This window comes from Heptranchias perlo, chromosome 20 (genome assembly GCF_035084215.1).
Source record: "Heptranchias perlo isolate sHepPer1 chromosome 20, sHepPer1.hap1, whole genome shotgun sequence".
NCBI lineage: Eukaryota > Metazoa > Chordata > Chondrichthyes > Hexanchiformes > Hexanchidae > Heptranchias > Heptranchias perlo.
In genome coordinates, this window is record NC_090344.1 from 20,843,051 (window position 1) to 20,864,505 (window position 21,455).

General features: G+C 44.6%; 1 protein-coding gene and 9 non-coding genes across 10 annotated transcripts in view; all 10 read right to left on the reverse strand.

Moving 5' to 3' along the window:
- LOC137335965 (zona pellucida sperm-binding protein 4-like) overlaps positions 1 to 1,781 on the reverse strand; it is a 55,529-nt gene extending 53,748 nt beyond the window's left edge. Inside the window, exon 1 of the mRNA XM_068001471.1 lies at positions 1,701 to 1,781. Within this exon, the coding sequence (XP_067857572.1) occupies positions 1,701 to 1,781 (81 nt within the window). The remainder of the gene's footprint in view (positions 1 to 1,700) is intronic.
- A 1,660-nt stretch (positions 1,782 to 3,441) lies between these two features.
- trnaf-gaa (transfer RNA phenylalanine (anticodon GAA)) lies at positions 3,442 to 3,514 on the reverse strand. Its single transcript has one exon. It is a non-coding gene; the product is annotated as a tRNA-Phe (tRNA).
- A 1,018-nt stretch (positions 3,515 to 4,532) lies between these two features.
- trnak-cuu (transfer RNA lysine (anticodon CUU)) lies at positions 4,533 to 4,605 on the reverse strand. Its single transcript has one exon. It is a non-coding gene; the product is annotated as a tRNA-Lys (tRNA).
- Positions 4,606 to 8,549: 3,944 nt separating this feature from the next.
- On the reverse strand, positions 8,550 to 8,622 carry trnak-uuu (transfer RNA lysine (anticodon UUU)). The gene has a single exon. It is a non-coding gene; the product is annotated as a tRNA-Lys (tRNA).
- Positions 8,623 to 11,472: 2,850 nt separating this feature from the next.
- Positions 11,473 to 11,545, reverse strand: trnaf-gaa (transfer RNA phenylalanine (anticodon GAA)). The gene has a single exon. It is a non-coding gene; the product is annotated as a tRNA-Phe (tRNA).
- A 1,219-nt stretch (positions 11,546 to 12,764) lies between these two features.
- trnak-cuu (transfer RNA lysine (anticodon CUU)) lies at positions 12,765 to 12,837 on the reverse strand. The gene has a single exon. It is a non-coding gene; the product is annotated as a tRNA-Lys (tRNA).
- Positions 12,838 to 15,685: 2,848 nt separating this feature from the next.
- trnaf-gaa (transfer RNA phenylalanine (anticodon GAA)) lies at positions 15,686 to 15,758 on the reverse strand. The gene has a single exon. It is a non-coding gene; the product is annotated as a tRNA-Phe (tRNA).
- A 1,018-nt stretch (positions 15,759 to 16,776) lies between these two features.
- trnak-cuu (transfer RNA lysine (anticodon CUU)) lies at positions 16,777 to 16,849 on the reverse strand. The gene has a single exon. It is a non-coding gene; the product is annotated as a tRNA-Lys (tRNA).
- A 2,849-nt stretch (positions 16,850 to 19,698) lies between these two features.
- trnaf-gaa (transfer RNA phenylalanine (anticodon GAA)) lies at positions 19,699 to 19,771 on the reverse strand. The gene has a single exon. It is a non-coding gene; the product is annotated as a tRNA-Phe (tRNA).
- Positions 19,772 to 20,789: 1,018 nt separating this feature from the next.
- On the reverse strand, positions 20,790 to 20,862 carry trnaq-cug (transfer RNA glutamine (anticodon CUG)). The gene has a single exon. It is a non-coding gene; the product is annotated as a tRNA-Gln (tRNA).
- Positions 20,863 to 21,455: the final 593 nt, after the last annotated feature.

Genomic DNA, 21,455 nt, shown 5'->3' on the forward strand with positions numbered 1-21,455 from the left:
TTGAGATCTCGCAGAGGGGAAGGACTGCCAGAGGGTATCAGAGAGTGTAAGGACGCTCAGGGCATGTCAGTGGGTGAGGGGCACTCAGCGGGTACCAGAGAGTGTAAAGGGCGCTGACAAGGTTCAAAGAGGATGATGGACTCTCTGAGGATATCACAGAAGATGAGCAGCTCATGGAGAATCAAAGAGGGTAAGGTGGGCTCAGGAGGTATCAGAGAGGCGAATGGATCCAGAGTTGGCATCTTCTAAATATTATACTTCCTAACCATCAACATTTTTAATAACAGCAAAAATGAAAACTATTGAAACGGTATCTGCCGTGTCCCATGTGGAGGGAATGAGAAGATAGTATCGGGAGGGGCTGGATATTTGGCAACGCTCACGGTTCCCTTTCACACAGCTCAGTGTTTTGTCTGTTTATATAACTGGATTTCGTGAACTGGAGATAAGAGGTTGCACTTTGAACCTTTCATCACCCACTGTGAAAAATAGAACACAAAACGCCCAATCTGTGGTTTAAACCCACGACACTGAGGTTAGGAATTTCGTGCTTTACCGACTGAGCGAGCCGGGCCAGCGGCAGGGCTCCTTCTCAACCTATTATTGCAGAGAGACAGGTGGTGACGTTGGTGTTGGGGTTCAGTTTGTCCGACAATCCCAAGGTGGCTGAATCTGAACACCCACTTCTCATTCTCGAGTCAATCTGATGCCTTTTACCAGTCGTCCAGCCCCGCGCTGAGCAGGAGAGGAACATCGTGACAGGAGAAGACCATTCAGCCCCTCGAACCTGCTGTCTCATTCAATTTGATCATGAGATGATCAGTAATTCATGTCTGTTTCCCCGCCTTGGAATCATATCCCTTGGTAACCGAAACGGAAAAAGATCTATCAATATCAGATTTGAAAATTTGATTTGAGCCAAAATCCACATCTTTTGGGATGAGAGATTTCCAGCTTTCGGCTGTATTTTGTTTGCTAAAGTGATTCCTGATTTCTTGCATGATTAGTCCAGCTCCAATTTCATTTTGGATTCGGCCAACAGAGAGAGAGAAAAAGGCCGCCTTAACCGGAGATTGATCCTTTAACGATCTCTCACAAAGCAACTGAAAACTGTCGGAATGTGAATACCATTTCACTTCTCCAAAATAAAGGGAGTGACATTCATTGTGGAAACAGTCTGATGTCGCTCACTGCAGAAATATCCATGTCAGTGTGATTCAGTCTGAAGGAGCTCGCCTGCAACCTTCGAACCTTCTCTGTCAAGAAGTATTCCGACTTCGTTCAAGCCAACCTCGTTTTTTTGGATATTTTTCAGATGCCTGTTATCCAACCGCAGAATAAATGGTGGAAAATCAGACGCACAAAGCTGGCAATGTTTACGGTACATTTTCTGGCAGATAAGACACACATTCGAACCCAAGAAATGCGAGACAATGAATGTTAAGGTAAAAGGTTGCTCTAGCATCCCCGGCTGAGTTCGAAGCACCAACCTTTTAGTTGACTGCCAGTACGCGCTAACCAATTGCGCCACAGAGACAGAGTTTGCTGTTGCGCAAGGACGAATTCACAGAGCTGAAGCTTCAGGTTGCCGCGCTCAATGTAACAGCTTTCTTCCAATCAGTTTACTTTTCCAAAATAAAATGTGTGCAGCTTGCACGAGTGAAAATCTGTGCTGCATTATTTCTGAAAATTAAACTCACCTTGCCATTAAACACCTGTAATTTGAAAGACTCAGTCCCCTCGTAGTGGAGAGAATTGATTTTTGAGCTGTGATTCGCCATTCTCTGATCCAGTAATATTCAGGTTTGCTGAAAATGAGATGAGATGAAACGAGCAGGACAACGAGCAGGTCTGTGACACTACACGGTGTCTACAAAGTTGTCTCTTGCACTTACAGTGAAGTGGACGACAATTTTCACTCTTAAACCAGTAATTATTATGTTAAGAAAAAATGTGGCCGAGAAAGACTCAATTTCAGCGCGGTGACACGGGCCAGAGTAAAGTTCAGTTCATGCGATTGCCGAGTGGCGAGAGGGTGGATTTGGAATTCCTGTGCGGCTGCGTTGCACATTGTCCAGATCTGTTTGGAGCGATATTCCCTTCAATTCATCACTTACAGGGACAGTTTGATTCTAAGTTTCTTTTTCCCGGTGCTTGGTGAGATTTCAGAAATAAACGCGACCCGTGCTTAACCCAAACTCGTCACTAACACGTTGACCGATACAAGGCGGCCACACTCTCCACTTCAGTGAGATGAAAGCCGACAGCGATTTCTCGTCGATTCCAATGTCGAAAAAAACTCATTCAATGAAAGTGCAGGTCATTGAGGTGCCTTTAAATTCCTGATTGTTTACACAGAACTTCTTCTCAACGCGTTTGAGATACACGTGGGGCGATTTGGGGACTTCTTCTCCCTCTTTGCAAAAGTTTCATCCGCAGCACAAGATCAAAAGTCGAGGGCAAAATGAAACGATTTGCTCAAATTTGAGATCCAGAGAACCAGAATATAGAGCAAGGTTCTGTTTATTGAGAAAAAGCAGATGAAACATTCATTCCGGAACGATACAGAACCCTATCAGCTCTAAAGGCAACGGTTACCCCGTGTTTTGAACACGCAGCCTTCTGGTGACGCAGGAAGTAATGCAGATGGTAGCAGGAAATTGAAAAGTGGGAATTGATAGATTAAGTGTGTGGACAAAACTGTGGCAAATAGTGTTCAATGTGGGGGAGACCGAGGTCATACACTTTAAATCGAAGAAAGATAAATCAGAGTATTTTCTAAATGGTGAGAAACTCGGTGCTGTGGAGGAGCAGAGAGATTTCGGGGTCCAAGTACAGAAATCGCTGCAGGTACAAAAATTAATGAAACAGCCTGATGTGCCGTTGGTACGGCCGGTTAACTCGTTTGCAAAGAGTACACTGTAACATAATGATCACGGACTCGATTCTTGTAATTTACTTGATTTATTTCGCATTTTTGTAACTTTTGAAATCGAAGCTTTAAAAAGAAAATCAACAGAAAAATTCACGGGGACCGTTTTTGAATTACATCCGTTGTAACTTTGCCCCTGGGCAGGATAAACACGTCTTTCTTTTGATTTGTCTTTCTCCAATTTGCAGATAAACGTTTAACTCGCGGCCTGTTCCCATTAATGATCATCAGCAGCAACAGACAGACAGAGCGGGTCTGACCGCCCCGAGATGTGGAAAATGGAACAGTTTCGGACAAATCAAATAGTCACCTGGCACCGAGAGAGACAAAACCAAGAGAAAAAGGCAGAAGGTAACAGTGAAATAACAGCCAAATACAAACGATACAAATAATTCCCATCCTTGATGTCTCTCTATTCAATCCCCAATCCTTCAGTGGCGGGAATTAAATTTCACTGCAAATAAATCCGAGAATCGAAGCAAGGAAGAAGAAAGTAAACAAACAAAAACTGCCGAAACTCGGGATTGAACCAAGGACCTTCAGATCTTCAGTCTAATGCTCTCCCAACTGAGCTATTTCGGCTCTGTACCCAACGATTACTTTGTGTTATTGTCGTGGAAGAAAATATAACTCCAGGAGGAATTGCCCCTCCTGTTCATTCCACAATTCATATATAAACATCGTACTCGTAGAGATACACCCACAGTTCATATATAAACATCGTTGTCATACGTAAACTACCAAAGTTTATAAATCAACAGCGCACTCATGCATCCACACCCAGTTTGTGGGAGGAAGATCGGTCCCGACCGCCGATAGAGCTCTCAGAGGCGGAAGCAGCAGCGACCGATCAAACACTTGATCTCATCCTTAACACAGACCGGTCAATCCACCTGTGAAGTTACACCGCACTTTGATAGCAGGGACGGTAATTGCTGCTGAGAAGGCCTCAGGGCGTCTAATCGCTTCTTAGTGGCGATCCATTGTGGCAAGGGCATCTCAGAGAGGAGAAGGTACTATCAGTGGGCATCAGAGAGTGTAAGGGGGCTCAAAGAGGAGAGCGGGCAGTCAGATGGCATCAGAGAGTGTTTTAAGATCTGAGAGAGGGGATGGACTGCCGAGTATGGGAGGGTGCAAGGCGGCTCAGGGCGCATCTGTGTAAGGGGCAATCAATAGGTATCAGAGCAGGCGAATGGCGCTGACAAGGTTCAAAGTGAATCATGGACTCTCTGAGGGTATCGGAGAAGGTAAGAGACAGAGCGTATCAGCGATGATACGGAGCACAGGGAGAATCAAATGGGGTAAGGGGGGATCAGGAGGTATCAGAGAGGCGAATTGTTCCAGCGTTGGCATCTCCTAAATATTACATTTTCTGACCTTCAACATTTTTAATAACAACAAAAAGTGAATCCAATTGAACCGATAACCTGTCCGTGTCCCATGTGGAGGGAACGAGAAGGTAGAATCGAGAGGGAGTGGATATTTGGAAACGCTCACGGTTTCCTTTCACACAGCTCAGGGTTGTGCCTGTTTCGAATCTGGAGACAAGAGGTTGCACTTTAAAAATTTTATCACCGAGTGTGAAAAGTAGAACACAAATCGCCCAACGTGGGGCTCGAACCCACAACCCTGAAATTAAGAGTATCATGCTCTACCGACTGAGCTAGCCGGGCCGACTGCTGAAATTCTTCCCATCTTATCATTGCAGAGAGACAACTGTTGGCTTTGCTGCAGGAGTTCAGTTCGTTCCACAATCTCAGGGTATCGACTTCTGAACACCCGTTTTTTTCATTCTGGAGTTCGTCTGATGTCTTTTACCATTCGTCCAGCTCCGCGCTGAGCAGTATCGGAACATCGGGACAAGAGAAGGCCATTCATCCCCTCGAACCTGCTGCCCCATTCAATTGGATCATGAGTTGATCTGCAATTCATCTCTGTTTCTCCGTCTTGGACTCATATTCCTTGGTACCCGAATCGAAAAACGATCTGTCAATATCAGACTTCAAATTATGAATTGAACCACAATCCACATCCTTTGGAATAAGAGAGTTCCAGCTTTCGGCCGTATTTTGTTTGCTAAAGTGAATCCTGATTTCTTGCATGATTAGTCCAGCTCCAATTTCATTTTGGATTCGGGCAACAGAGAGAGAGAAAAAGGCCGTCTTCACCGGAGATTGATCCTTTAGCGATCTCTCACGAATCAACTGAAACCAGTCGGAATGTGAATACCATTTCACTTTTTCAAAATAAAGGGAGTGACATTCATTGTGGAAACAGTCTGATGTCGCTCACTGCAGAAATATCCATGTCAGTGTGAAGGAGCTCGCTTGCAACCTTCGAACCTTCTCTGTCAAGATGTATTCCGACTTCGTTCAAGCCAACCTCGTTTTTTTGGATATTTTTCATATGCCTGTTATCCAACCGCAGAATAAATGGTGGAAAATCAGACGCACTCAGCTGGCAATGCTTGCGGTACATTTTCTGGGAGATAAGACACACAATCGAACCCAAGAAATGCGAGACAATGAATGTTAAGGTAAAATGCTGCTTTAGCGCTCTCCAGTGGGTTCAAACCACCAACTTTTCAGTTACCAGCCGAACGCGCTAACCAATTGCGCCACAGAAACAGAGCTTGCAAATGGTGAAGGACGAATTCATCGAGCTGAAGCTTCAGGTTGCCGCGCTCAATGTAACAGTTTTCTTCCAATCAGTTTACTTTTCCAAAATAAAGGGTGTGCAGCTTGCACGAGTGAAAATCTGTGCTGTATCATTTCTGAAAATTAAACTCACCTTGCCATCAAACACCTGTATGTTGAAAGACTCAGTCCGCTCGTGGAAGAGAGGATTGATTTTTGAGGTGTGATTCGCCATTCTCTGTTCCAGTAATATTCAGGTCTGCGGAAAATGAGATGAGATGAAATGAGCAGGACAAACCTGCAGGTCTGTGACACGACACCGTGTCTACAAAGTTGTCTCTTGCACTTACAGTGAAGTGGACGACATTTTTCACTCTTGAACCAGTAATTATTATGTTAAGAAAAAATGTGGCCGAGAAAGACTCGATTTCAGCGCGGTGACACGGGCCAGAGTAAAGTTCAGTTGATGCGATTGCCGAATGGCGAGAGGGTGGATTTGTAACGCCTGTGCGGCTGCGCTGCACATTGTGCAGATCTGTTTGGAGCGATGTACCCTTCAATTCATCACTTACAGGGACGGTTTGATTCTAACCTTCTTTTCCCCGGTGCTTGGTGAGATTTCAGAAAAAAACGCGACCCGTGCTCAACCCAAACTCGTCACTAACACGTTGACCGATACAAGGCGGCCACACTCTCCACTTCAGTGAGATGAAAGCCGACAGCGATTTCTCGTCGATTCCAATGGCGAAAATTAAGTCATTCAATGAAAGTGCAGGTCATTGAGGTGCCTTTAAATTCCTGATTGTTTACACAGAACCTCTTCCCAAAGCGCTTGAGATACACGTGGGGCGATTTGGGGACTTCTTCTCCCTCTTTGCACAAGTTTCATCCGCAGCACAAGATCAAAAGTCGAGGGCAAAATGAAACGATTTGCTGAAATTTGAGAACCAGAGAACCAGAATTTAGAGCAAGGTTCTGTTCATTGAGAAAAAGCAGATGAAACATTCATTCCGGAACGATACAGAATCCTATCAGCTCTAAAGGCAACGGTTACCCCGTGTTTTGAACACGCAGCCTTCTGGTGACGCAGGAAGTAATGCAGATGGGAGCAGGAAATTGAAAAGTGGGAATTGATAGATTAAGTGTGTGGACAAAACTGTGGCAAATAGAGTTCAATGTGGGGGAGACCGAGGTCATACACTTTAAATCTCAGAATGATAAATCAGAGTATTTTCTAAATGGTGAGAAACTCGGTGCTGTGGAGGAGCAGAGAGATTTAGGGGTCCAAGTACAGAAATCGCTGCAGGTACAAAAATTAATTAAACAGCCTAATGTGCCGTTGGTACGGCCGGTTAACTCGTTTGCAAAGAGTATACTGTAACATAATGATCACGGACTCGATTCTTGTAATTTACTTTATTTATTTCGCGTTTTTATAACTTTTGAATTCGAAGCTTTAAAAAGAAAATCCACAGAAAAATTCACGGGGACGGTTTTTTGAATTACATCCGTTGTAACTTTGCCCCTGGGCAGGATAAACACGTCTTTCTTTTTATTTGTCTTTCTCCAATTTGCAGGTAAACGTTAAACTCGCGGCCTGTTGCCATTAATGATCATCAGCAGCAACAGACAGACAGAGCGGGTCTGACTGCCCCGAGATGTGGAAAATGGATCAGTTTCGGACAAATCAAATTGTCACCCGGCACCGAGAGAGACAAAACCAAGAGACAAAGGCAGAAGATAACAGAGAAATAACAGCCAAATACAAACGATATAAATATTTCCCGTCCTTGATGTCTCTCTATTCAATCCCCAATCCTTCAGTGGCGGGAATTAAATTCCACTGCAAATAAATCCGAGAATCGAAGCAAGGAAGAAGAAAGTAAACAAACAAAAACTGCCGAAACTCGGGATTGAACCAAGGACCTTCAGTCTAACGCTCTCCCAACTGAGCTCTTTCGGCTCTGTCCCCAACAATTACTTTGTGTTATTGTCGTGGAAGAAAATATAACCCCAGGAGGAATTGCCCCTCCTGTTCATTCCACAATTCATATATAAACATCGTACTCATAGAGATACACCCACATTTCATATATAAACATCGTTGTCATACGTAAACTACCAAAGTTTATAAATCAACAGCGCACTCATGCATCCACACCCAGTTTGTGGGAGGAAGATCGGTACCGACCGCCGATAGAGCTCTCAGAGGCGGAAGCAGCAGCGACCGATCAAACTCTTGATCTCATCCTTAACACAGACCGGTAGATCCACCTGTGAAGTTACACCGCACTTTGATAGCAGGGACGGTAATTGCTTCTGAGAAGGCCTCAGGGCGTCTTATCGCTTCTTAGTGGCGATCCTTTGTGGCAAGGGCATCTCAGAGAGGGGAAGGTACTATCAGAGGGCATCAGAGAGTGCAAGGGGGCTCAAAGAGGAGAGCGGGAAGTCAGATGACATCAGAGAGTGTATTAAGATCTGAGAGAGGGGAAGGACTGCCGAGTATGGGAGAGTGTAAGGCGGCTCAGGGCGCATCTGTGTAAGGGGCAATCAATAGGTATCAGAGCACGTGAATGGCGTTGACAAGGTTCAAAGTGAATCATGGACTCTCTGAGGGTATCGGAGAAGGTAAGAGACAGAGCGTATCAGCGATGATAAGGAGCACAGGGAGAATCAAATGGGGTAAGGGGGGATCAGGAGGTATCAGAGAGGCGAATTGTTCCAGCGTTGGCATCTCCTAAATATTACATTTTCTGAACTTCAACTTTTTTAATAACAACAAAAAGTGAATCCAATTGAACCGATAACCTGTCCGTGTCCCATGTGGAGGGAACGAGAAGGTTGAATCGATAGGGAGTGGATATTTGGCAACGCTCACGGTTTCCTTTCACACAGCTCAGGGTTGTGCCTGTTTCGAATCTGGAGACAAGAGGTTGCACTTTAAAAATTTTATCACCGAGTGTGAAAAGTGGAACACAAATCGCCCAACGTGGGGCTCGAACCCACGACCCTGAGATTAAAAGTCTCATGCTCTACCGACTGAGCTAGCCGGGCAGACTGCTGAAATTCTTCCCATCTTATTATTGCAGAGAGACAGCTGTTGGCTTTGCTGCAGGAGTTCAGTTCGTTGCACAATCTCAGGGTATCTACTTCTGAACACCCGTTTTTTTCATTCTGGAGTTAGTCTGATGTCTTTTACCATTCGTCCAGCTCCGCGCTGAGCAGTATCGGAACATCGGGACAAGAGAAGGCCATTCAGCCCCTCGAACCTGCTGCCCCATTCAATTGGATCATGAGTTGATCTGCAATTCATCTCTGTTTCTCCGTCTTGGACTCATATTCCTTGGTACCCGAATCGAAAAACGATCTGTCAATATCAGACTTCAAATTATGAATTGAACCACAATCCACATCCTTTGGGATGAGAGAGTTCCAGCTTTCGGCCGTATTTTGTTTGCTAAAGTGATTCCTGATTTCTTGCATGATTAGTCCAGCTCCAATTTCATTTTGGATTCGGCCAACAGAGAGAGAGAAAAAGGCCGTCTTCACCGGAGATTGATCCTTTAGCGATCTCTGACAAATCAACTGAAACCAGTCGGAATGTGAATACCATTTCACTTTTCCAAAATAAAGGGAGTGACATTCATTGTGGAAACAGTCTGATGTCGCTCAATGCAGAAATATCCATGTCAGTGTGAAGGAGCTCGCTTGCAACCTTCGAACCTTCTCTGTCAAGAAGTATTCCGACTTCGTTCAAGCCAACCTCGTTTTTTTGGATATTTTTCATATGCCTGTTTTCCAACCGCAGAATAAATGGTGGAAAACCAGACGCACTCAGCTGGCAATGCTTGCGGTACATTTTCTGGCAGACAAGACACACATTCGAACCCAAGAATTTGCGAGACAATGAATGTTAAGGTAAAAGGTTGCCTTCGTGTCCTCTAACGACCAACTTTTCAGTTCGCAGCGAAACGCGCTAACCAATTGCGCCACAGAAACAGAACTTGCAAATGTTCAAGGACTAATTCATCGAGCTGACGCTTCAGGTTGCCGCACTCAATGTAACAGCTTTCTTCCAATCAGTTTACTTTTCCAAAATAAAATGTGTGCAGCTTGCACGAGTCAAAATCTGTGCTGTATTATTTCTGAAAATTAAACTCACCTTGCCATTAAACACCTGTATGTTGAAAGACTCAGTCCGCTCGTGGAAGAGAGGATTGATTTTTGAGCTGTGATTCGCCATTCTCTGATCCAGTAATATTCAGGTTTGCGGAAAATGAGATGAGATGAAATGAGCAGGACAAACCAGCAGGTCTGTGACACTACACGGTGTCTACAAAGTTGTCTCTTGCACTTACAGTGAAGTGGACGACAATTTTCACTCTTAAACCAGTAATTATTATGTTAAGAAAAAATGTGGCCGAGAAAGACTCGATTTCAGCGCGGTGACAAGGGCCAGAGTAAAGTTCAGTTCATGCGATTGCCGAGTGGCGAGAGGGTGGATTTATAACTCCTGTGCGGCTGCGCTGCACATTGTCCAGATCTGTTTGGAGCGATATTCCCTTCAATTCATCACTTACAGGGACAGTTTGATTCTAAGTTTATTTTTCCCGGTGCTTGGTGAGATTTCAGAAATAAACGCGACCCGTGCTTAACCCAAACTCGTCACTAACACGTTGACCGATACAAGGCGGCCACACTCTCCACTTCCGTGAGATGAAAGCAGACAGCGATTTCTCGTCGATTCCAATGGCGAAAAAAAGTCATTCAATGAAAGTGCAGGTCATTGAGGTGCCTTTAAATTCCTGATTGTTCACACAGAACTTCTTCCCAACGCGTTTGAGATACACGTGGGGCGATTTGGGGACTTCTTCTCCCTCTTTGCAAAAGTTTCATCCGCAGCACAAGATCAAAAGTCGAGGGCAAAATGAAACGATTTGCTCAAATTTGAGATCCAGAGAACCAGAATATAGAGCAAGGTTCTGTTTATTGAGAAAAAGCAGATGAAACATTCATTCCGGAACGATACAGAACCCTATCAGCTCTAAAGGCAACGGTTACCCCGTGTTTTGAACACGCAGCCTTCTGGTGACGCAGGAAGCAATGCAGATGGTAGCAGGAAATTGAAAAGTGGGAATTGATAGATTAAGTGTGTGGACAAAACTGTGGCAAATAGTGTTCAATGTGGGGGAGACCGAGGTCACACACTTTAAATCTAAGAAAGATAAATCAGAGTATTTTCTAAATGGTGAGAAACTCGGTGCTGTGGAGGAGCAGAGAGATTTCGGGGTCAAAGTACAGAAATCGCTGCAGGTACAAAAATTTATTAAACAGCCTAATGTGCCGTTGATACGGCCGGTTAACTCGTTTGCAAAGAGTATACTGTAACATAATGATCACGGACTCGATTCTTGTAATTTACTTTATTTATTTCGCGTTTTTGTAACTTTTGAAATCGAAGCTTTACAAAGAAAATCCACAGAAAAATTCACGGGGACCGTTTTTGAATTACATCCGTTGTAACTTTGCCCCTGGGCAGGATAAACAGGTCTTTCTTTTTATTTGTCTTTCTCCAATTTGCAGATAAACGTTTGACTCGCGGCCTGTTCCCATTAATGATCATCAGCAGCAACAGACAGACAGAGCGGGTCTGACCGCCCCGAGATGTGGAAAACGGATCAGTTAATAACAAAGTAAACAGTCACCTGGCACCGAGAGAGACAAAACCAAGAGAAAAAGGCAGAAGGTAACAGTGAAATAACAGCCAAATGCAAACGATATAAATATTTCCCATCCTTGATGTCTCTCTGTTCAATCCCCAATCCAACAGTGGCGGGAATTAAATTTCACTGCAAATAAATCAGAGAATCGAAGCAAGGAAGAAGAAAGTGAACAACCAAAAACTGCCGAAACTCGGGATTGAACCAAGGACCTTCAGATCTTCAGTCTAACGCTCTCCCAACTGAGCTATTTCGGCTCTACACCCAACGCTTACTTTGTGTTATTGTCGTGGAAGAAAATATAACCCCAGGAGGAATTGCCCCTCCTGTTCATTCCACAATTCATATATAAATATCGTACTCATAGAGATACACCAACAGTTCATATATCAACATCGTTGTCATACGTAAACTACCAAAGTTTATAAATCATAACATAAGAACATAAGAACATAAGAAATTGGAGCAGGAGTAGGCCAATCGGCCCCTCGAGCCTGCTCCGCCATTCAATAAGATCATGGCTGATCTGATCCCAACCACAAATCTAAAGAACACAAGAAGTCGGAGCAGGACCCGGCCACATAGCCCCTGGGCCCTCTCCGCCACCCACAGGGCATTGACCGATCCGAACTCAACAGCGCACTCATACATCCACACCCAGTTTATGGGAGGAAGATCGGTACCGACTGCCGATAGAGCTCTCAGAGGCGGAAGCAGCAGCGACCGATGAAACTCTTGATCTCATCCTTATCACAGACCGATAGATCCACCTGTGAAGTTGCACCGCACTTTGATAGCAGGGACGGTAATTGGTTCTGAGAAGGCCTCAGGGCGTCTAATCGCTTCTTCGTGGCGATCCATTGGGGCAAGGGCATCTCAGAGAGGGGAAGGTACTATCAGAGGGCATCAGAGAGTGTAAGGGTGCTCGAAGAGAAGAGCGGGCAGTCAGATGGCATCAGAGAGTGTATTAAGATCTGAGAGAGGGGAAGGACTGCCGAGTATGGGAGAGTGCAACGCGGCTCAGGGCGCATCTGAGTAAGGGGAAATCAATCGGTATCAGAGCAGGTGAATGGCGCTGATAAGGTTCAAAGTGGATCATGGACTCTCTGAGGGTATCGGAGAAGGTAAGAGACAGAGCGTATCAGCGATGATAAGGAGCACAGGGAGAATCAAATCGGGTAAGTGGGGATCAGGAGGTATCAGAGAGGCGAATTGTTCCAGCGTTGGCATCTCCTAAATATTACATTTTCTGACCTTCAACATTTTTAATAACAACAAAAAGTGAATCCAATTGAACCGATAACCTGTCCTGTCCCATGTGGACGGAACGAGAAGGTAGAATCGATAGGGAGTGGATATTTGGCAACGCTCACGGTTTCCTTTCACACAGCTCAGGGTTGTGCCTGTTTCGAATCTGGAGACAAGAGGTTGCACTTTAAAAATTTTATCACCGAGTGTGAAAAGTGGAACACAAATCGCCCAACGTGGGGCTCGAACCCACGACCCTGAGATTAAGAGTCTCATGCTCTACCGACTGAGCTAGCCGGGCCGACTGTTGAAATGCTTCCCATCTTATCATTGCAGAGAGACAACTGTTGGCTTTGCTGCAGGAGTTCAGTTCGTTCCACAATCTCAGGGTATCGACTTCTGAACACCCGTTTTTTCATTCTGGAGTTAGTCTGATGTCTTTTACCATTCGTCCAGCTCCGCGCTGAGCAGTATCGGAACATCGGGACAAGAGAAGGCCATTCAGCCCCTCGAACCTGCTGCCCCATTCAATTCGATCATGAGTTGATCTGCAATTCATCTCTGTTTCTCCGTCTTGGACTCATATTCCTTGGTACCCGAATCGAAAAACGATCTGTCAATATCAGACTTCAAATTATGAATTGAACCACAATCCACATCCTTTGGGATGAGAGAGTTCCAGCTTTCGGCCGTATTTTGTTTGCTAAAGTGATTCCTGATTTCTTGCATGATTAGTCCAGCTCCAATTTCATTTTGGATTCGGCCAACAGAGAGAGAGAAAAAGGCCGTCTTCACCGGAGATTGATCCTTTAGCGATCTCTCAGAAATCAACTGAAACCAGTCGGAATGTGAATACCATTTCACTTTTCCAAAATAAAGGGAGTGACATTCATTGTGGAAACAGTCTGATGTCGCTCACTGCAGAAATATCCATGTCAGTGTGAAGGAGCTCGCTTGCAACCTTCGAACCTTCTCTGCCAAGAAGTATTCCGACTTCGTTTAAGCCAACCTCGTTTTTGTGGATATTATTCATATGCCTGTTATCCAACCGCAGAATAAATGGTGGAAAATCAGACGCACTCAGCTGGCAATGCTTGCGGTACATTTTCTGGCAGACAAGACACACATTCGAACCCAAGAATTTGCGAGACAATGAATGTTAAGGTAAAAGGTTGTCTTCGTGTCCTCCAACGACCAACTTTTCAGTTCGCAGCGAAACGCGCTAACCAATTGCGCCACAGAAACAGAACTTGCAAATGTTCAAGGACGAATTCATCGAGCTGACGCTTCAGGTTGCCGCACTCAATGTAACAGCTTTCTTCCAATCAGTTTACTTTTCCAAAATAAAATGTGTGCAGCTTGCACGAGTCAAAATCTGTGCTGTATTATTTCTGAAAATTAAACTCACCTTGCCATTAAACACCTGTATGTTGAAAGACTCAGTCCGCTCGTGGAAGAGAGGATTGATTTTTGAGCTGTGATTCGCCATTCTCTGTTCCAGTAATATTCAGGTTTGCGGAAAATGAGATGAGATGAAATGAGCAGGACAAACCAGCAGGTCTGTGACACTACACGGTGTCTACAAAGTTGTCTCTTGCACTTGCAGTGAAGTGGACGACAATTTTCACTCTTAAACCAGTAATTATTATGTTAAGAAAAAATGTGGCCGTGAAAGACTCGATTTCAGCGCGGTGACATGGGCCAGAGTAAAGTTCAGTTAATGCGATTGCCGAGTGGCGAGAGGGTGGATTTGGAACTCCTGTGCGGCTGCGCTGCACGTTGTCCAGATCTGTTTGGAGCGATATTCCCTTCAATTCATCACTTACAGGGACAGTTTGATTCTAAGTTTATTTTTCCCGGTGCTTGGTGAGATTTCAGAAATAAACGCGACCCGTGCTTAACCCAAACTCGTCACTAACACATTGACCGATACAAGGCGGCCACACTCTGCACTTCAGTGAGATGAAAGCCGACAGCGATTTCTCGTCGATTCCAATGGCGAAAAAAAGTCATTCAATGAAAGTGCAGTTCATTGAGGTGCCTTTAAATTCCTGATTGTTTACACAGAACTTCTTCCCAACACGGTTGAGATACACGTGGGGCGATTTGGGGACTTCTTCTCCCTCTTTGCAAAAGTTTCATCCGCAGCACAAGATCAAAAGTCGAGGGCAAAATGAAACGATTTGCTCAAATTTGAGATCCTGAGAACCAGAATATAGAGCAAGGTTCTGTTTATTGAGAAAAAGCAGATGAAACATTCATTCCGGAACGATACAGAACCCTATCAGCTCTAAAGGCAACGGTTACCCCGTGTTTTGAACACGCAGCCTTCTGGTGACGCAGGAAGAAACGCAGATGGTAGCAGGAAATTGAAAAGTGGGAATTGATAGATTAAGTGTGTGGACAAAACTGTGGCAAATAGAGTTCAATGTGGGGAAGACCGAGGTCATACACTTTAAATCTAAGAAAGATAAATCAGAGTATTTTCTAAATGGTGAGAAAGTCGGTGCTGTGGAGGAGCAGAGAGATTTAGGGGTCCAAGTGCAGAAATCGCTGCAGATACAAAAATTAATTAAACAGCCTAATGTGCCGTTGGTACGGCCGGTTAACTCGTTTGCAAAGAGTATACTGTAACATAATGATCACGGACTCGATTCTTGTAATTTACTTTATTTATTTCGCGTTTTTGTAACTTTTGAATTCGAAGCTTTAAAAAGAAAATCAACAGAAAAATTCACGGGGACCGTTTTTGAATTACATCCGTTGTAACTTTGCCCCTGGGCAGGATAAACACGTCTTTCTTTTGATTTGTCTTTCTCCAATTTGCAGATAAACGTTTAACTCGCGGCCTGTTCCCATTAATGATCATCAGCAGCAACAGACAGACAGAGCGATCTGACCGCCCCGAGATGTGGAAAATGGAACAGTTTCGGCCAAATCAAATAGTCACCTGGCACCGAGAGAGACAAAACCAAGAGAAAAAGGCAGAAGGTAACAGTGAAATAACAGCCAAATACAAACGATATAAATAATTCCGATCCTTGATGTCTCTCTATTCAATCCCCAATCCTTCAGTGGCGGGAATTAAATTTCACTGCAAATCAATCCGAGAATCGAAGCAAGGAAGAAGAAAGTAAACAAACAAAAACTGCCGAAACTCGGGATTGAACCAAGGACCTTCAGATCTTCAGTCTAACGCTCTCCCAACTGAGCTATTTCGGCTCTGTACCCAACGATTACTATGTGTTATTGTCGTGGAAGAAAATATAACCTCAGGAGGAATTGCCCCTCCTGTTCATTCCACAATTCATATATAAACATCGTACTCGTAGAGATACACCCACAGTTCATATATAAACATCGTTGTCATACGTAAACTACCAAAGTTTATAAATCAACAGCGCACTCACACATCCACACCCAGTTTGTGGGAGGAAGATCGGTACCGACCGCCGACAGAGCTCTCAGAGGCGGAAGCAGCAGCGACCGATCAAACTCTTGATCTCATCCTTAACACAGACCGGGAGATCCACCTGTGAAGTTGCACCGCACTTTGATAGCAGGGACGGTAATTGCTTCTGAGAAGGCCTCAGGGCGTCTAATCGCTTCTTTGTGGCGATCCATTGTGGCAAGGGCATCTCAGAGAGGGGAAGGTACTATCAGAGGGCATCAGAGAGTGCAAGGGGGCTCAAAGAGGAGAGCGGGAAGTCAGATGGCATCAGAGAGTGTATTAAGATCTGAGAGAGGGGAAGGACTGCCGAGTATGGGAGAGTGTAAGGCGGCTCAGGGCGCATCTGTGTAAGGGGCAATCAATAGGTGTCAGAGCAGGTGAATGGCGCTGACAAGGTTCAAAGTGAATCATGGACTCTCTGAGGGTATCGGAGAAGGTCAGAGACAGAGCGTATCAGCGATGATATGGAGCACAGGGAGAATCAAATGGGGTAAGGGGGGATCAGGAGGTATCAGAGAGGCGAATTGTTCCAGCGTTGGCATCTCCTAAATATTACATTTTCTGACCATCAACATTTTTAATAACAACAAAAAGTGAATCCAATTGAACCGATAACCTGTCCGTGTCCCATGTGGAGGGAACGAGAAGGTAGAATCGATAGGGAGTGGATATTTGGCAACGCTCACGGTTTCCTTTCACACAGCTCAGGGTTGTGCCCATTTCGAATCTGGAGACAAGAGGTTGCACTTTAAAAATTTTATCACCGATTGTGAAAAGTGGAACACAAATCGCCCAACGTGGGGCTCGAACCCACGACCCTGAGATTAAGAGTCTCATGCTTTACCGACTGAGCTCGCCGGGCCGACTGCTGAAATTCTTCCCATCTTATCATTGCAGAGAGACAACTGTTGGCTTTGCTGCAGGAGTTCAGTTCGTTCCACAATCTCAGGGTATCGACTTCTGAACACCCGTTTTTTTCATTCTGGAGTTAGTCTGATGTCTTTTACCATTCGTCCAGCTCCGCGCTGAGCAGTATCGGAACATCGGGACAAGAGAAGGCCATTCAGCCCCTCGAACCTGCTGCCCCATTCAATTGGATCATGAGTTGATCTGCAATTCATCTCTGTTTCTCCGTCTTGGACTCATATTCCTTGGTACCCGAATCGAAAAACGATCTGTCAATATCAGACTTCAAATTATGAATTGAACCACAATCCACATCCTTTGGGATGAGAGAGTTCCAGCTTTCGGCCGTATTTTGTTTGCTAAAGTGATTCCTGATTTCTTGCATGATTAGTCCAGCTCCAATTTCATTTTGGATTCGGCCAACAGAGAGAGAGAAAAAGGCCGTCTTCACCGGAGATTGATCCTTTAGCGATCTCTCACAAATCAACTGAAACCAGTCGGAATGTGAATACCATTTCACTTTTCCAAAATAAAGGGAGTGACATTCATTGTGGAAACAGTCTGATGTCGCTCAATGCAGAAATATCCATGTCAGTGTGAAGGAGCTCGCTTGCAACCTTCGAACCTTCTCTGTCAAGAAGTATTCCGACTTCGTTCAAGCCAACCTCGTTTTTTTGGATATTTTTCATATGCCTGTTATCCAACCGCAGAATAAATGGTGGAAAATCAGACGCACTCAGCTGGCAATGCTTGCGGTACATTTTCTGGCAGACAAGACACACATTCGAACCCAAGAATTTGCGAGACAATGAATGTTAAGGTAAAAGGTTGCCTTCGTGTCCTCTGACGACCAACTTTACAGTTCGCAGCGAATCGCGCTAACCAATTGCGCCACAGAAACAGACCTTGCAAATGTTCAAGGACTAATTCATCGAGCTGACGCTTCAGGTTGCCGCACTCAATGTAACAGCTTTCTTCCAATCAGTTTACTTTTCCAAAATAAAATGTGTGCAGCTTGCACGAGTCAAAATCTGTGCTGTATTATTTCTGAAAACTAAACTCACCTTGCCATTAAACACCTGTATGTTGAAAGACTCAGTCCGCTCGTGGAAGAGAGGATTGATTTTTGAGCTGTGATTCGCCATTCTCTGTACCAGTAATATTCAGGTTTGCGGAAAATGAGATGAGATGAAATGAGCAGGACAAACCAGCAGGTCTGTGAAACTACACGGTGTCTACAAAGTTGTCTCTTGCACTTGCAGTGAAGTGGACGACAATTTTCACTCTTAAATCAGTAATTATTATGTTAAGAAAAAATGTGGCCGTGAAAGACTCGATTTCAGCGCGGTGACACGGGCCAGAGTAAAGTTCAGTTCATGCGATTGCCGAGTGGCGAGAGGGTGGATTTGTAACTCCTGTGCGGCTGCGCTGCACATTGTCCAGATCTGTTTGGAGCGATATTCCCTTCAATTCATCACTTACAGGGACAGTTTGATTCAAATTTCTTTTTCCCGGTGCTTGGTGAGATTTCAGAAATAAACGCGACCCGTGCTTAACCTAAACTCGTCACTAACACATTGACCGATACAAGGCGGCCACACTCTGCACTTCAGTGAGATGAAAGCCGACAGCGATTTCTCGTCGATTCCAATGGCGAAAAAAAGTCATTCAATGAAAGTGCATGTCATTGAGGTGCATTTAAATTCCTGATTGTTTACACAGAATTTCTTCCCAAAGCGTTTGAGATACACGTGGGGCGATTTGGGGACTTCTTCTCCCTCTTTGCAAAAGTTTCATCCGCAGCACAAGATCAAAAGTCGAGGGCAAAATGAAACGATTTGCTCAAATTTGAGATCCAGAGAACCAGAATTTAGAGCAAGGTTCTGTTTATTGAGAAAAAGCAGCTGAAACATTCATTCCGGAACGATACAGAACCCTATCAGCTCTAAAGGCAACGGTTACCCCGTGTTTTGAACACGCAGCCTTCTGGTGACGCAGGAAGAAACGCAGATGGTAGCAGGAAATTGAAAAGTGGGAATTGATAGATTAAGTGTGTGGACAAAACTGTGGCAAATAGTGTTCAATGTGGGGGAGACCGAGGTCATACACTTTAAATCTAAGAAAGATAAATCAGAGTATTTTCTAAATGGTGAGAAACTCGGTGCTGTGGAGGAGCAGAGAGATTTAGGGGTCCAAGTACAGAAATCGCTGCAGGTACAAAAATTAATTAAACAGCCTAATGTGCCGTTGGTACGGCCGGTTAACTCGTTTGCAAAGAGTATACTGTAACATAATGATCACGGACTCGATTCTTGTAATTTACTTTATTTATTTCGTGTTTTTGTAACTTTTGAAATCGAAGCTTTAAAAAGAAAATCAACAGAAAAATTCACGGGGACCGTTTTTGAATTACATCCTTTGTAACTTTGCCCCTGGGCAGGATAAACACGTCTTTCTTTTGATTTGTCTTTCTCCAATTTGCAGATAAACGTTTAACTCGCGGCCTGTTCCCATTAATGATCATCAGCAGCAACAGACAGACAGAGCGGGTCTGACCGCCCCGAGGTGTGGAAAATGGAACAGTTTCGGACAAATCAAATAGTCACCTGGCACCGAGAGAGACAAAACCAAGAGAAAAAGGCAGAAGGTAACAGTGAAATAACAGCCAAATACAAACGATATAAATAATTCCCATCCTTGATGTCTCTCTATTCAATCCCCAATCCTTCAGTGGCGGGAATTAAATTTCACTGCAAATAAATCCGAGAATCGAAGCAAGGAAGAAGAAAGGAAACAAACAAAAACTGCCGAAACTCGGGATTGAACCAAGGACCTTCAGATCTTCAGTCTAACGCTCTCCCAACTGAGCTATTTCGGCTCTGTACCCAACGATTCCTTTGTGTTATTGTCGTGGAAGAAAATATAACCCCAGGAGGAATTGCCCCTCCTGTTCATTCCACAATTCATATATAAACATCGTACTCGTAGAGATACACCCACAGTTCATATATAAACATCGTTGTCATACGTAAACTACCAAAGTTTATAAATCAACAGCGCACTCATACATCCACACCCAGTTTGTGGGAGGAAGATCGGTACCGACCGCCGATAGAGCTCTCAGAGGCGGAAGCAGCAGCGACCGATCAAACTCTTGATCTCATCCTTAACACAGACCGGTAGATCCACCTGTGAAGTTACACCGCACTTTGATAGCAGGGACGGTAATGGGTTCTGAGAAGGCCTCAGGGCGTCTAATCGCTTCTTCGTGGCGATCCATTGTGGCAAGGGCATCTCAGAGAGGGGAAGGTACTATCAGAGGGCATCAGAGAGCGTTAGGGGGCTCAGAGAGAGGAAGGGACAGTCAGATTGCATCAGAGAGTGTATTAAGATCTGAGAGAGGGGAAGGACTGCCGAGTATGGGAGAGTGTAAGGCGGCTCAGGGCGCATCTGTGCAAGGGGCAATCAATAGGTATCAGAGCAGGTGAATGGCGCTGACAAGGTTCAAAGCGGACCATGGACTCTCTGAGGGTATCGGGGAAGGGAAGAGACAGAGCGTATCAGCGATGATAAGGAGCACAGGGAGAATCAAATAGGGTAAGGGCGGATCAGGAGGTATCAGAGAGGCGAATTGTTCCAGCGTTGGCATGTCCTAAATATTACATTTTCTGACCTTCAACATTTTTAATAACAACAAAAAGTGAATCCAATTGAATCGATACCCTGTCCGTGTCCGTTGTGGAGGGAACGAGAAGGTAGAATCGGGAGGGAGTGGATATTTGGCAACGCTCACGGTTTCCTTTCACACAGCTCAGGGTTGTGCCCATTTCGAATCTGGAGACAAGAGGTTGCACTTTAAAAATTTTATCACCCAGTGTGAAAAGTAGAACACAAATCGCCCAACGTGGGGCTCGAACCCACGACCCTGAGATTCAGAGTCTCATGCTCTACCGACTGAACTCGCCAAGCGGACTGCTGAAATTCTTCCCATCTTATTATTGCAGAGAGACAGCTGTTGGCTTTGCTACAGGAGTTCAGTTCGTTCCACAATCTCAGGGTATCGACTTCTGAACACCCGTTTTTTCATTCTGGAGTTAGTCTGATGTTTTTTACCATTCGTCCAGCTCCGCGCTGAGCAGTATTGGAAAATCGGGACAAGAGAAGGCCATTCAGCCCCTCGAACCTGCTGCCCCATTCAATTGGATCATGAGTTGATCTGCAATTCATCTCTGTTTCTCCGTCTTGGACTCATATTCCTTGGTACCCGAATCGAAAAACGATCTGTCAATATCAGACTTCAAATTATGAATTGAACCACAATCCACATCCTTTGGGATGAGAGAGTTCCAGCTTTCGGCCGTATTTTGTTTGCTAAAGTGATTCCTGATTTCTTGCATGATTGGTCCAGCTCCAATTTCATTTTGGATTCGGCCAACAGAGAGAGAGTAAAAGGCCGTCTTCACCGGAGATTGATCCTTTAGCGATCTCTCACAAATCAACTGAAACCAGTCGGAATGTGAATACCATTTCACTTTTCCAAAATAAAGGGAGTGACATTCATT